The sequence below is a fragment of the Zosterops lateralis genome (genome assembly GCF_965231275.1).
Source record: "Zosterops lateralis genome assembly, chromosome: 20".
NCBI lineage: Eukaryota > Metazoa > Chordata > Aves > Passeriformes > Zosteropidae > Zosterops > Zosterops lateralis.
The window spans coordinates 6,819,133-6,835,434 of NC_139780.1; the positions used below are offsets into that span (position 1 = coordinate 6,819,133).

The following is a 16,302-nucleotide window of genomic DNA, read 5'->3' on the forward strand; positions in this document are numbered from 1 at the left end:
AGCATGGCCATGGAAGAGAGGCCCTGGCAGGAGGCACAGGAGCCCAGGAGAAAAGGCCAGCACACCCCAGTATCCCTTGAGTACCATGGGACAGAACTAGGATGCACAGGACTAGGTCACCTCCCAAGCTCTGCGGGCTGGAGATCCTCACTCTGACAGCAACTTCCAGGTATATGATTTAATGAAAGGCACAATAAGAAGTGAAACAATTAGAATTTCTGCCTCATTATCATGGTAATCTTATCAGTCGGATAATGAGGTATTAATGGAGATTTAATGTGCCTCTCATAACAGAATCCCTTGGAGAAAACACATAAGGAAATTGCTGTAAATCCACTTAATGATGGAAAGGTCCCCAAACACCATATTCCAGAGGATGAAAAATGCTGGATGCAAATGAGAGAGAATCAAGGTCAATAACACTGCCGGGACCAAGCTCACGGCAGCACCGGCCCCGCCCGGCATGGGACTGAGTGGGTGCATGACAGCTCAAGAAATCCTCCTGTCTCTCCAGGAAAAATGAACATTTCCTAAGAAAAAAGACGCCAAACGTAGTACTTTTGGACTTGACCGTTCTCAATAAGGCATCAAACAGCAGCCAGCAGAGGGACAGGCACAGTCCTGCTGCAGGCAGAGCTATTTCTTTCCTCTCTACTCTCTACTAGAGCAGCCAAACTACAGATTCAGAATAATAACTGAAGAGCTCTGTGTTAAGTAGTCAATGCAGCGGAACTTCCTCTCCCTTTTACTGGATTTTGGTTCTTTTTTGCCAATGTCCCTTTCCTGTGAGGTGTGAGGATGGCGCAGAGCAGCAATGCCCAATGCAGAACCACACAGAATTAGTGGGGAGCTGCTCACACTTGCATTGCCATCCCCAGCACAACTGCTGATGGCACTGGAACAAACGTCAAAGCCAGGTGGTTAAACTGCTCTCCTTTTAATCAGTTTTTACAGAATAATACATTAATAATCACGTCAAGAGACAAGATGGGGTTCCTGTATACAAGATTGTGCAAGCTTGTTAATTTAGGTTTATAAAGGCTTTACCAAAGAGGAGAGGCAGTACAAAGCTTTTCAATAGAGGTAAAGCACAATTAAAAGGTACAGAACACACACTACTAACTCAGCAGAGGTTAATTCTCAAGTAGTATAGGCTCAACCACGTCCCCAGCCATACCCAGACATGAGCATCCTTCCCCCTCCATCCCCACTGCCTTCCTGCTGCTCCAGCTCTCCAGGCACACTGACTCACTCGTGCCAACACACAGCTCTGCTCCCTCTCCTACCCCCTTCCCCCACCCCATTCCCATGGCAGCGAGTTCTCCAATTCTGTGAGAATTTGGCTTAACAGAACAAGAACATTTTCAAGCAATACAAACCAACACTGTGCTCACCAGACTCACTCACAGGAAACAGCATCATGTTCGTGGCTTTTTTTTTTCCCTGAAGTTTATGGCAGTTACATTCAGCATTTGGTAGTAAAAGGTCTTCAAAACAAAAACTTTTAAACTCAAATCCTTGATAGGCCAGACACATTCTGATTCTCCTTAAAGAGGATTTTTAAAAGGTTTAAAGAGAAATCTCACTTAGGAGCACAAAGGAATCTCCTAGAGATGAAAAACCCAGCCCCTTCCTTTCCCTCCTCTACCCAAAAAGGAAACCAGCACCTCTGTAACATTCCTAGGCACAGACATGCCATTGTTTTATGTGGCAGTTTCCTGGAACTTGCCAAAAATCGGCACTGAGACAATGACCAAGCCTGAAGTCCACAACTGTGACCTGCCCCCAAGGACCTTTCCCTGCTTCACTTTGCCCAAAATGTTCCATTCCTCCTCCAGTGGCTGAAATAGTTTAATTCACAGAAAGCACCAAGATTACAGCAACGGGCCTGTGGCTGGTACCTTTTGGCAGCAGTTCTGGTACTTTTGGTCCTTTATGCAGTGTCTTTTCACCTTTGCTATTGCACATCAAACCTAACGACATCACATCCTAGACATGGAATTTAGCATTTTAAAACAAAACATTACGGGACACTGGGAAAAACAGGACATTACAGGCAGGTTTTTAATTCTTTGGAAAGCCTAATTCTCTAACTACACCTATCAAGACTATTTAAAGGACCTTTAGAGTAGGCTGGAAAAAAGAAACAAAGGACCATCTTGCTACAAAAACTCTCAGCTCACCTGGGGCTCACTGAAACACCTACTGGTTTTAAAATAACTAAGTAACATTTAAAAAAAAAGACTCCAGTTCTTTTAAGTATTTTTCAATGCAGAGAAACAAAGTGATAAAAGCTGTGAAGGAAATGGTTCTTGCCCCTTCCATAAAGGAGAGTGAATCTGAAAGCCTCGATGGTGCTGACCAAACCCTGTGAGCCAGGCCAGCACAGAGGGTGATCATCACCTCCTGTGCCCTTGTGCCTTCTTCAGGGATCCTACAAATACTCTTCTCAACCAACACCCAACTGCAGAACTTTCACATGTCAGTCTGAACATCTTGGATATTCAAGTAGTAATTACATATTACAGGACACTTCAATAGAAATGAATTTATATTGCTTTTTGATACGATCTGGCCATATCTTCAAGGGCGTGTTTGTGCTTTGCTGCAGGGCTGTGCTTGCAATATTGAGTTACATCAGCACCAAAAATCCATCAAGGCTAAATAACCAGAATATTGCAATGCTAGACAGACTGAGACACCAAGTAAGGCAGATCAGAAGAATTCTGTTTTGACTGAGTATTGCTCCTCTACACAATCAAGTCTCTAATAGAGGAGAAAGACTATAAAGAAAAGGAAAAAGTTACCATCCCACATTCTCACCTGTGATTTGTTTGGCAAAACTGCTAGGCTGAGTTATATCTGAGAGCCCTAAAAAGTAAGTTTCCTGATTATGCCTTGACAAGTCACACAGCCAAACCAATTTCACATAAATTGCTCTAATTCCAATTAACCACGTGATTTTCCCAAGTACTAGTTGCTTACAGGTTTTAATCATCAAAATGCACACACACACAAAATGAACCAATCGTGTTTTGAAAAGAATATGAGAAAGATTTTGTTTTCTTTACTGCTCACAGACACCAAGTCTTACCACATCCCTGTGTCAGAAGTGCAATGAACACTCTAGAAAGAGCAAGAAATAATACTGACATGAAAAAGTTCAATGCTTGCTGTCCTTTTTCACTGTATTGAAGCTGAAAAAGAACAGCAAGTGCTTATATACAGCCAACATCCACTGGCCATGCCCCAGACCACTTCACTCATGAAAAACCCATGTGGTGTTGTGCATAAAAACCTCTTTAAATTGATAACTGTCAGTTTAAAGGGAAGGTGGGGTGAGAAATCTATAAAACACCCTGAACTGATGTCATGATATGTTTCATAAAGAACAGTGTTATATTATTTTAAAATATTTCTTATGAACAGTAAAACTTGCACTGCTGCATAGCAGACAACACGAAGAACATTTAGTAAAAACATTCACTGAACCCCCCTGGTATATGTATTTAATGTCACTAATCAAAATATATATTACAGCCCAAGGTTCTGTTAAGGATCTCTGTTTGGGGTTTGTACAGTATACACAAAAGCTCAGAAAAAAATATTACAGTAAGGTATTTTATTTCTCCTTTTTATATTAGACTTCTCTATTGTAACTTACAATTCTTCTTCTCTATATATCCAAACCTCTGTAACACCCTAATGCCCTAGCCAAGAAGTGTTCAGCTAGCTAATAAGCCCTATTATAAATTCCAGTTTTAGAAATTTCAGTAATCTTAATTACGTCTTAATAAATAGTTCAGTTTGCCCTTTTTAAATCTTAGCCTTTTGAGGAAGTCCTTTTGTCACCAAAACATGGTACAGCATAACCTGTTAGAGGTCAGAGAGGCTTTTGCTTGTTTATTCAAAGGATAGTAAGTCCAAAGATACTTGAAATGCATTAAATATAGTTATATAATATTTACACTGTCCTCTCAGATTTTAAATTTAGGTGAAATATAACCGATAACTGATGTCAGCTACTACAAACCTTCAGTGTGGCTGGTGTTTTCTTAATAAAAGGTGTATTCAACTAGAAAGTTTACTACATGGCTGCCCTGATTCCTCTTGTTTCAGTTTTCTGTTAGAAATTAAATGAAGTGAATTGTTCACGTGAATAAGAATTCAGGAAGAAGGGTGATGGAGAAAGCATGAAGAATTTTCTGAACGTTTTGAGATTCCAAAATACCTGAAAACTGTGGTCCCTTTTGCAGTGCCAGTATCTAGAGGGGAGAAAAACGCAACCCAAAGAGAAGAGGAAAAAATCTGTTAAATTAATTAGATTAGTAAAGGTGTGTTTTAAAATGCCTCAATTCTGTACAGTATTTTACAAGGAAAGTCTTTTTCTTCAGCCTTTGCAGCTGTTGTACATTCTTAGAAACTCCCCTCCTGCTCACAGTCTGCCTGTGCTGTGCCAGCTACTTGCGATCATCGATAGTTTTGATGAACTCCACAGCTGCCGTGAACTGCATCCACCAGTACGACTCCTCTCCAGACAAACAGTTGGCATAGAAACTGCTGATGTACTGCACAGTGGACAGCAGGCAAGGGGGGTTTGCCTAGGGTGGCAGAAAAGAGAGATACTCACGGTTTGTTTGCAAAGCTCAACATCAATAAAACACCCCTAGATACAGAACAAAACCACAGTTCCCTTTGTGCAGTGATCCTCATCCTACAGAGTGTGTAACCTACCTGCAGGGTAGGGACTGTTTATCCTCACCAGCCCCAAGCTCAGAAGGCATCAGATTTGATGAAAGGAACATTTTTCCAACAAGGGAAAATGGACTAGCAGGCCAAGAGAAAGAAGGGGAACTCTGACACAGTCTGTGAAGGTCATCAGGACCTCAACACATGTAAAGCCTGTTGTTTCAGCATCTTACAGGTCAGACTATTCTCTGCTCATGTCACAAAGGAGCAGCAATACAACCCAAGTTAGTCCTGGTTTGGATCTTGGTCCTGAGGACAGCAAGAAGTAGGCACAGATGACAGGTTCTGCTGGATGGACCTCAAACGAACTACTCTACACATCTGGATCCCAATTTCCTTGGTTCCAAATGCAAAGTTTGCTAAGATTAAAAAACCGTGACTCTGACCACATTTCTGACATTCCTATTCAAATCCTGCTGAATCAGATCTGGGTTTGAGTCTGGCCAGCTCCCCATAATGCACAGTCATCCTCTCTCCTCCTAAATTTGGTTGTTTATTACAAGAATTAAGTGGGGTTTGTGATCTCTGCAAAAAATCTCACCTTTATGAGGACAAAGACCAGAACAGGAACGAAATCATCTGCCCCAGGTACCGAATCCTCGTTGGCCAGGCTGAGCAGGTTCATGATGGTGGAGCACATCCTCAGGATACACTGCACCTTGTCCCGGGGGGTTTTGTAGGCACTGATTGTGCGGATCTCGGACTGCGCCGATGGCCAGGGCGCCTCCCGGAGATACACCTGGGGAAAAACAGCCCAGCCCTCAGCTGGCCAACCACTGCTGTGCTCCACTGAGGAGCTGAAGGACCAGAGGCTCACAGGTTTTGGAGAAATGGCAAGTTTTAAGATGAATTCAAACTGGAAGAGGGGAGATTTAAGTTATATATACGGAAGAAATTCTCTGCTGTGAGGATGGTGAGGCCCTGGCACAGGCTGCCCAGGGAAGCTGTGGCTGGGTACAGCCACAGCACGGGGATGGTGTATTTTTCCTGCTATCACAGACGGCAAAGCCATCCTTCTAAGTGTAAAACAGAACAATCCTCTCCCCATCCCAATCCCAGTCCAAACCCCAGCACTCATACAGCAGCAAAGGAAAAGAGTTGTTACCTCAGGTATCTGAAGTGCCTTGTGGTTTGCAGTCACTACTTTGGATAACCTCTGTATGTGCTCATGAAGGACCCTGAAAACACAAAAAACAAGAGTGAAAAGTAAGCAGCAGCCAGCCAGCTGAAGAAACTTGTTTCATGTTTGATAGGACAAGAAAGATCTTCAGGAATGTGGCCCTACAGATGATAGACACCAGGTCAGTGAAGATGCAGAGGATTATTCTGTACAGCTAATAACCACATGTCCTCTATGCATGGAAAATACTGACTGAAACCAGAAAATGGACCAGGTCCAGTCCTGAACCAGGTTTTGATCATTTTCTCAGCACACACACTCACAGACCTGACAGTCTGTATCCGAAATCATTACACTTACAACTTTTTTTTTTTTCTTTTCTAGCAGTTTGTTGCAAACACATTTGCACATGGTGCTAAAGCCCTTCCTCATTCTTTTACAAAATGTTCTGAACAAAAACATGAATTTGCGTGGTTGACTCAGATAAGTCTGCCACAGGAGGGCTGCACAGCTTCCACTGCACCAACTGTAAAAGAGAACTCAAGTCCTTTGAATTCCATTAACTTACTGGTCACGCAAAATATCTCCATCCTGATTAGGGTAGAAGGCGAGTTTGAAAATGCGATTCATCACACTGCGCTCGATGGCTAATTGTGCATCCTGGAGCTGCTCCTCACTGGCATTCTGCCATATGGCATCCTGAGCCATTGCCCCGTACAGGAACTGGAGAAAATCCTCTACTTGGGCTGTTTTATCATCTGCTGCTGTGAGTTTCTGGAAATCTGATGAAAAGGAGGAAGAGAAAGAACATTCACTTAAGTAAAAAAAATTACTTCTGATAGGTTTTTCAGGCACATTTAATGTGCAGCACTAAATGCTCCAGGAGCAAGAACTGACTCCAAATTCCTTATGTGCTTAATTTAGTCAGATATGTCACAGAGAACATAGAACCACTTTGGTATAAGTGGCTGTTTTGAGTTTCCTAGTGCCACTGTCTCATATGCTGTGATATTTTTGAACCTTTGGTTCACTCAATTCACACTATTACTATCCCCCATATCTTCTAAGGTGCAGCCAACTAAGAACTGAATGCTGCTATTTAATTTATCTTGTATCAGTAGATATAAAATAATTAACAGTATTCATGCTTCTGCCATGGAGCAGATAATGTGATTTAGAGTAACTTTTTCAGCCAAGTAAGGTCAAATTACCTTCATTCTCTCAGCCCATGAAAAATGCAGACAATTACCATGGCTTAGCTGCCACAACATACTGTAAAGTCACAGTAATCTGCCTGTTTAGCCATTAATTCACCATATGAAATTAAAATTATTTTAGGAATCTACTGTCAGATCAAAAGACATACTTTAAAACATTAACCCAAGTCAGCATCTAAATACGGAGTAAAGGAATATAAAAACTTTGATCTGCATTAATCTTACCTTGAATGAACTCTCTTATTTTCTTTTCCTTGCTCTCCAGCAGTAACCTCACACAGACTGTAGTGAAGTATCTGTTGGCCACTTCTTTGTCTCTCAGGACTCTCTGTAAGAGCCTCTCCAGGTGCGCCTGTGTCGTCTGCAGGCCTTGGCGACAGCGAGTTAAATAAGCGATATATGGAGCTCTTTTCCTAAAGCAATAGGAACATCAGATTCACATCAGATCTTTATATCAGATTGACAATAAAGGCTAACAGAGGCTAACAGCTTTACAAATTGCTGAGCTGTAGTGCAAAGAATTCTTTCACTTGTTGCTTTTAAAACAAAACAATGCCTGAATTCAGAAGTTTGCCTCACATGGGGGTGAGACAATTGCATCCTTTTGTGAGGAAGCAGAAGAGCAATAACCTGGTTTGGTAAATTACAACTTAAAACAACAGGGAACTCCCCAACCTGCTGGTGAATAAATACATGAATTGGGAGCCCACTGCTGCAGAGGCACTGGACAAGGTACCTGTAGTCCTCTGCAATGGAGGCCAGCAGCTTGCGGCAGGTGCGGTTGTCGAAGCGGCTCACGCAGCGCATCGTCTCCTGCAGCTGTGCCATCAGGTTCTTGTCCTGCAGGTTGATGGCTTCAGCCAGCTGAACTTTCAAGAAGCACACAATTTCATTATCTAATAAAGGACAAAAGAAAGATACTAAGGAAAAGAAACGTAGGCACGATGAAAATAAACTATTTTTGAATATGGGAAACACATTAATATAATAGAAGTTTAAAACAGAACTTCTGTACATTAGTCAATAAATGTTATTTTAGAACTATTTAATAAGCCTTTTTGAATTTTTCAGCTATCAAAGGATAAGCTTCCATATCACTATCTTATCTAGTATTTAGAACCATTCTGAAATGTGAAGAGGACCAGATAAGGTGACATATTCACCTGTCTACAAATAAACCTAGAGTGAATGAAAGGATACAACCCAACACATTTATACTAAGTCAACATAAAGACCCAGTAAATCATTCAAGTAACACAACTCCCAATAGCACATGTATTTTGAGAGTGTATTCTATAGCTCCAGGCTCTACCTGCACTGTACCGGTGATTCTTCATTACAAAAAAAAAAATCTTAGACCAGGCTGAGATGGCAGTTTGTGTGTGGAGTGAGAATGAAAACATTCTGGGGGCAAAAGGCAGCCCGTGCCCTCAATATTTATGGCAAAGAGAAGGGACCATAAATGCTGCAGTACAAGTGCCATTACATGGGGCCAAGGAGAGACACACACAGTGCAAAGAGCCTTTACCTTCGGGGTCTGTGTGGTCTGGGAGACCATTCCTTGTTGAATGTGTCAGCATTGGGAGGGCAACAGAATCTGCTGAACAAAGAGCCAATCTCAATTTCTTCTTTGCATCCCTTAAAGAGGAAAAATATTTTCTTAACACATTTGATGAGAGGCCTGCTTCTTCAATGTGTTTACTTTCTTTTTTATTTAATAATGCCTAGAAGTTTTAATATACAACATTGTCAAGACTTTAGACTGTCAGTTCTTTTGATACAGCACCATTTTCAAAAGGATTTTCTTAAACACTGAATTGCTCTGTCCTCTCTAATTACAACATCTCTACTTCATCAGTGGAAATATGACAGTTTTGAGATGCTTAAAACTAAAAGCACATAAAAGTTTACAATGAATCTGTATTAAGATTCTTGTGGGAACCAGTCACACAGCTTCAGCTTTTAATTCTACCTTGTGGGTAAGATGAAACCTGCAAATATATTTACCTATAGGAGAAAGCAGAACCTTGTGGCTGTGCTACTTGACTTGCAGAGTCTGGGAGGTCGTCTGCAGACATGTTCTGCAAAGCCTCATCCCGTGGGGAGTCATGCATGCTCTCACCATCCCCAATTGCCTCTGTGAAAATGAAAAACATTACACCTCAAGAGAGGAGTCAGAGGAAGAAACCAGACTAATTTTCTGCTCATTATTCTAAGGTCAGGGAGAGAACAGAGACAGCAAATAAAACCAGCTTGTTCTGGATATATGAAAAAAGGCACATTAAAACATACAACCTAGAAGTTCCCAAGAAGAAACTGCAAAAGTTTTGGAAGGCACTTCTTCAGTGTGCCTTTAAAACAAACATAACAAAAAACTGACACCAGATGTATTATCAACAACCAGCTCCCTCAATGGCAATAGGAAAGAGCTGTCCTTGGGAATACTGATTTAATTCCCAGCCTCTGAGAGACTGTCCCACAGATCATTAGACAAAACATTCCTTGTTCAGAGCTCACATTGTTCAGCTGCTAATACTAACATTGGTCTAGAACACTGAAATGTTTTTATCTTTAAGGAGCAGAAACTATGTTGGTTGTGATTATAAAAGCCAGGTTCTCACCTGCACCGTCATAGTTCACTATGGCTCCTTCACTGGGACTTGTTCTCTTGATTGCATTCCTGTATTTGTCCAAAATGTCCTCAGCAGCTTGTGCCTGTGCACTGAGCCTTGGGCTGGGATCATCTGAAAAGACCATAAAAAACAACAGGAGTTATCCTGGTGTTGGGCCAGCTGAAAGCAAATACAAAAACTTAAGCCTACACATTTGGACTCTGTGTTTAGCCAGCTCAGACAAAGAGCTGCTTGTGTCCCATGTAGCCCAAATTCAAATGTATTAATAAAGTCCAAAGCAAACCAGAAAACAAACGGTACAATCAAAGTGAACAAATGAAGTCAGATCCTGAGCAGATCCTCAGCACATTCATACTGCATATACAAAAGGCTCTTGGACATATGAAGACTTCTAGAAAGGATCAGGCAAACAGAAAATGAAACACTCAGGCTCAAATCATGTTTCATTTAACACTTAAGAAACTATTACAGGACTGTGTGTGCAGCTATCCTTACAGCTCACTGTGACAAGGACAGGAGCTCTACAATGAAGGTGGGGGAAAAGTGAGGCCTTGAGAATCCACTACATGCACAGACAGATGTGACAACTTAAAACCAGCCTTCAAGTCAGGAAATCTTTATCCATTTTCTTATTCAAAATGCCAGTTCTGAACACCAACTACAACAGCACACTCCTGTCTGTCAATAGCTACCTGGTGGGTACTCTGGAGCTCCAGGAGGCACATTCTGAGAGAAAATTACTATGATGATGTTATTCACATACCTTGAAGCGTTGCGTATCTGTCAGGCACCATGTCATCTTTGTCTTTTTCTTGTTTTTCTTTCTTCCTAAATGGAATAGGAGCTGAAAATGCAAGGTACCTCATCAAAGACTACTCTGAGATAATGACCAAATAGCAGAAACGTTAAAGAAGGGGCTAATGCAGAAAATTTTCATCAAATCAACTTCCATAAAAGCATAAGCTTTTCCATGGGGTAGAACAGAAAAGTACTGTCATCATCTATAGCTCGCTCCAGCTTTAACAGACATGAGGTCAGGAAGAACGGTTTTGCCTTCCAGGTACAGCACACTCTAGGGAACTACTAGCCAAGGGAGTCAGATAGCTTTCCATTTTTATTCACATATTTATTTACACTTTAACCATAAAAGTGACTAAAGATATAATAAAGGCAGTGTGAACTCTAACTGAAGTACCAAACCCAGAGAGATATGAACCTACCTTTGGGCATGGCAGACACAAAACGTTTCCTCCACCAGGGCTTGTTCCTGTCAGATTTCTCATCATCACTGTCTTTCCGTTCCTCAATCTACAGAAGGGCAGAGTCTACATTTGAGCATTTACCAAATCAAGTGTAAAGAGAAAATTTCTCCTTCACATCAGCTTTTGCTACACTGACTGTAAAAACAGAACTACAGCAGAGCACAAAGAGCAGTGTGAAGTAAGTCAGAAGTATCTCTCCTAAAGAAGAACATCCCGCAAATGCAAACCCATAGCCACAAAGAACCTTAGATTTCACTTCTTTCTCTTTAAAGGAAAATTAATTTTCAGGCTGCTGCTGCAATTTAACACTACAATGAATCTGTTTCTGAAGTACCACCAAATTCAGTAAACCCCATCCAGTAAATTTAAGAAAAGCCAGATCCATTTAAGCCACTCTGAACATCTGCAGCTTCATCTTATAAAACATTATTGGCCAGCATTTAAAGGAACACAAAAGTGTGTTGGAATTCCTTGGCTAAAGATACTTAATTCCAATTTTCTGGCATTAGCTGTGTAGTTAAAGTGGGCATGAGAGGCAAAAATAAATAGATAAATAGAAGCCTCACCTCTCCCCTGGAGGAGTCCTTGCTAGGAGATGAAGATGATGACTGAGAGGTGGCCGCCAGCGCTGCTGCCCCGGCGCTGCTGGAGGCCATGAGCAGCTCCCTCTCCTCATTCCCAGCACGCCTGTTCCAGCCAGGATCACTCATAGGCCTCCGGCCTGAGGAGACAATGTCTGAACTCCTGCTGCGGACCAGCCTCTCCGGGTAGGAATGTCTCTGCTTGAAGGCCTCCAGCTCTGCTGGAATCAAAGCGTGAGACCCAAAGCTCGGCAGTCGGGCCTCGTTACCTCCCACAGCTCCTTCCAGAATGGGGGGATCTGGAGGTGGATGAGAGGGTCTTGCATAGTGCACTTTAGGCCTTACTACAGCTGACACACCTGTGGTCACAAGCAGAAAAGAAGCCACGCACATTTCTTTTAGTATTATTCCAAATTACCTGATTAGCGGGTACTAACACAGAAGTATTGAAAATGCCCATTTTTAAAAACAAAGTTTAATCTTTATAACTCACCTTCATTTGAGGACAGAGGGTCAAACAATGCAAGCAAAGAATCTGTCTGAGAAGGAGGAGATGTCAACTGACTGGCTCCTGAAATACAGAGAGAACAAAGTTAGTGCCATACTAAAACTGCCTCCAACATAAGAGACACAGGAAGAACAGACTTCAGCAACAAAAGTTTACAAAACTTGTACTGCAAAGTATTTGTAAAGATATTCCTGTTTGGAAAGATCTCTGTAGTACATTGAAATGATCAAAGAATAATATCACAAAAAATGGGGAATTCCTGAGGAGCAGCCCAGCTCCCAATCAGAAGAGCACAGTCAATGTAATCAAATCAAATCAGGGATCTCAAATCTAGTACTCAAGCTCTACTACTGCAAAGCACTGGAGTCTTTTTGTCAAACAAATACAGTACTGGCAAATAAGGAAAATATTAACCTTAGTCACCAGCATTTTGAAATAGGGGAGAAATTGTAAAATTTAAGAATTCTATAAACGTCACTTGTTTTTTTGTCATATTCCAGATAAGTAACTTACCATGGGCTGTTTCATCCATGTCAGGACTTGTTACAGAATCTTTTCCCCCAAAGTCAGAGCTACATTCAGATCTGAGATCCTCAATCTTGTTAGGAATATCTTCAGATGTTGCACTAATACCTTACACATAACAAAAGAAGCATCTTTAATAGTCTTTCAAAGAGCAAGGAAGCAAAATCCTGAGGCTGTGGAAATGTTTGGTGGACAGTGAGTAATCAAGTTCCAACTCACAGCAGCACCTACAGACACTACGAATTTCTATACTCATAATGTATTTTTATACTCATAAAACAGCAGTTTATTTCTGCTCTACATCTTCAAAAGTGTTTCCATAGCCATGAATACACTCTGACAAAGGGACATTAGAAAGACACGCCACTCATATTTTTTGCACAAAGTGAAGAACTAGAGCTGTGATTTACTTAAAAAAAACAAGTTGTGATAATAAAATTAAATGCAAGAAAGTTTGGAGTTTCTTCCAAAGCAACACTCCCCTGCTAACCCAGGGCATTCACATCTCTGCTGCCTTTTTTATTTCTTCCATGAAGTGAACAAAGAATCACGGCTTTGAAAATTCCAGAATGAGCGCAGGAAGTTATTTTATGAGTGAAGTGATGTATAAATAAAGCACATGCAGCAAAGTGAGTGCTGACCACGCTGTGATAGAGCAGCACTGTCAGAGAGAGTTGCACACACCTGACACAACGCTCAGGCCGGGGGTGCTGGGCCGAGAGCTGACCTCCCTCACATCTGTGTCATCAGACGTGCTGCCCAGCCCAGAGCAGCTCTCCAGCTCTTGGAGTCTCTCCTCCTGTTTTAAATCTGGAGCCTCTACAAAAGGGAGACAATGGAGAGTAGAGAGAGGAAGTATCATTACTCAATGCCAGGCTCCCTAAACACTCACAAGCAGAAGGAAGAGGTGGGGTGTGATATAGTGTATCAAGTTTTAAGGTAACTCAACCACTTCAGCAAGAGTTTCTTAAACCCTTTGGTACAGAAGGCAGGACTCTGCACAGACAGCAATGCTCTGTCTGCACAGGCATGCTAAGGAGTGTTTACTGTTTTAATTGTTGTATTTCTTAGACAACAGGATACAGTCACATCTTCTCTAGCCAAAGTAACCATGGTCCTGGATAGCTCCTACCACAGGGAAGGAAAGCAAGCACAAGTTTGCTTTGCAAACCCTTCTCTTCCCCTTCAGACCTTAAGAAGAATTTCTTAAGTAATAGAAGTCTTTCCCAAAGCTTTCCATCTCCTTTCTCCCTTGGAGCATTTTGTCCTTTTAATCCTGGAAGTATTCACAAAAACTCTTAACCCTAGGACAGTAATGTCTTGAAGAAACAGGAAGAGGCCATTGCTTTGCATTCTATGCCTCTGGAAGAGTCTTAGAATCATGCTAAAGAAAGAAGCAAAAACTGCCCAATTCTGACCTGAATCACTTGGTAATACTTCCACACTCCACGCCTCACTTGTGGTTTCTGATATGGTTGAACCTGTGCAGGGATCAAGCAACACGGATCCTGAACCTGGCAAACACAGCAAGCTGCCTAGCATGTTCTCTGCTGCACCTGCAAAAGTAAAGCCGGAGCTTATGGCAAGAGCTGGGCCTGAGGAGTCAGCTCTAGACAGAAAAGTAAGAACACATCTTAAGTGTCCTTAATAAAGCAATCAGGAAACATAATGTTGAAAAGAAAAGAGTAACTAAGTACAGTCCAGGTCATGCACACAAAAATCCTCCTAGAGCAAATCTCCAGTTGAATCCATGGAAATGCCCCTGTTGAGGAAAGGAGGAGGAGGAGGAGGGCTCTGCAGCCTTGGGCTCCAGAGCAGCACAAGACCTACCCAGAGCACACTCGTTACCTGCGATTTCCTGCAGCCGGTCCTCGTCGATGTTGGGATCAAAGTCACTTCCCAAGACATCTGTGCTCCAGGTTTCACTCACAGTTTCTGAAATATCTCTGTCATCAGTCAAGCCCATCATGTCACGGATTTCAAACTTACGGAGCTTGTCATCCAGGTTATCCTGAGTTGTGGCTATGGAAAAATAAACAGTTCTTGATTTTCTGAAAGCCTTGTCCAATTACTTCTGATTGAAAACCTGGAAGAGTACATTAGGGAAAAAATCCCAAACAAATAACCCCCTAATTCTGTCAGGTAAGGCAGTGGTTTAAATGAAGGCCTGTAAAGCACTATTACACTCTTCAGGAAATGCTGCCTGGAAACACATTTGAGACATTAGAAGAAAAATCTGGAAGTACACATGGTAATTATCAACTAAATTGACAGAAAAAATAAATGAAATGTAGTGCTACAAAGACATGATACAATTCCTGTAGAGGAACAGGATCACAGAAAAGCTGAGGCCTCCAGGGATCATTCCAGCCCAAACCCTCTGCCCTGGTCAAGGACACCAGGTTGCTTATGATCATGTCCAGTCATATTTTGAATATCTCCAGGCTGGAGATGCTACAACCTATAGGCAAACTGTTCAGTGTTTGACAAACAGACATTAAACAGAAAATTATCCAGACTCTTCTAGACTACTCCAATCCAGATCACCCTATTCCTGAAGGGAAAAGCTTGGTATCAAGCAAAACTTTACAAGCAGTTTCATATAAAGGACTTAAGTCTCAAAATTCCAGGTGATTCCTTTTCCTAACAGCAGACTTCAAAGAACATTTCTTGGGGAAAAAGAAAATAACAAACCAAACCAAAACTAAATAAATACAAGAGTGATTGCACAAGGAAAATTTCTACTTTTTTTTTTTTTCCTTGAATTTGTCAATTTTGCAACCTCTTTGCACAAAGACTTTGGCTTTAGCATCTCCAGCAGCTCAGGCTGGAGAGGGAAGAGGGAAGTGGCACCTGCCTTGCTCATGCTCCAGCAGCTGCAGAGCCTCGACGCCGTTGCTGCCGGAAGGGCCCGCGCCCAGCTCCGACACAGACTCCCCCTCCAGATCCAGAGAGGACACAGAGTTGGAGCGATTGGAAGGCCCTGGGAAAACAGATTTTACTTTAAAACTAACTTGAGTAACAGTTCCTAAATATACAGCATAAACAACTCAGGACACAAAAACTCACTAGAAAAATTACAAGAAATGAAGTAGCAGTTCCAACACAAAATATTGAATCTCATCACTACTGTACTTAGGTGTAACTTAAAAGGCAATAAAGTCTTTTATTTATTTACTTGTTCATGAATTTGTTTTCTTATTTTGAGGAGACAGAGAACAAAAAGTTACGAAAGCTATATAAAGTTATGAAGCTATGGAAGTTATATAAAATAAGGTGACATGTCCAAACCTCTTCCATCCCACAGACAGCTGTGCTTTGTTATGTCTGAGGTTCATATAAAGGAGTTGTGCAGAAACTATTCTGAGATACATAACAGCTAATTAGAACATGATGAAAAATAAGTCTGAGAAGTCCAAGTTTAGAGCTAAGTTAGATTATCTTTATAACTAGTACTGCACTTAAGTTTCAAAAAAAAGAAAAATCCCTCTCGTTTCTCTTTCTAAACACACTTAGTCTTTTTGTTCCTAACTCTCAGACTCAGTTATGCTTTTGTAGGTCAAAATTTAGCTCCAGGCTTTATTCTCTGAAAAACTAAGAAAGAAGGCAGCTCCCAGAGTGAAACAGCACAGCCTTACAAAACAGCAAAGACAAGATGCTGCATTTAACACACCTTCCATTTACAGTTTAGGGGGAAAAAATAAAAC

The 16,302-nt window shown here is 41.5% G+C and overlaps 1 protein-coding gene across 7 annotated transcripts in view; it reads right to left on the bottom strand.

Moving 5' to 3' along the window:
• Positions 1 to 921: 921 nt before the first annotated feature.
• GAPVD1 (GTPase activating protein and VPS9 domains 1) overlaps positions 922 to 16,302 on the bottom strand; it is a 28,903-nt gene continuing 13,522 nt past the window's right edge. For 4 of the 7 annotated variants that reach the window (XM_083875910.1, XM_083875913.1, XM_083875912.1 and 1 more), the window contains 2 exons: positions 15,449 to 15,578; positions 14,484 to 14,617 (listed from right to left, as the gene is read on the bottom strand). In XM_083875910.1, the coding sequence (XP_083732036.1) occupies positions 14,602 to 14,617; positions 15,449 to 15,578 (146 nt within the window). In that variant the 3' untranslated portion in view covers positions 14,484 to 14,601. Of the gene's footprint in view, positions 4,602 to 5,290; positions 5,489 to 5,854; positions 5,928 to 6,437; positions 6,652 to 7,311; positions 7,500 to 7,822; positions 7,983 to 8,614; positions 8,725 to 9,093; positions 9,224 to 9,707; positions 9,831 to 10,482; positions 10,564 to 10,939; positions 11,028 to 11,547; positions 11,922 to 12,055; positions 12,134 to 12,583; positions 12,704 to 13,279; positions 13,415 to 14,013; positions 14,152 to 14,443; positions 14,618 to 15,448; positions 15,579 to 16,302 lie in introns of those variants that run through there. The other 3 variants (XM_083875916.1, XM_083875915.1, XM_083875914.1) reach the window with 1 other exon arrangement.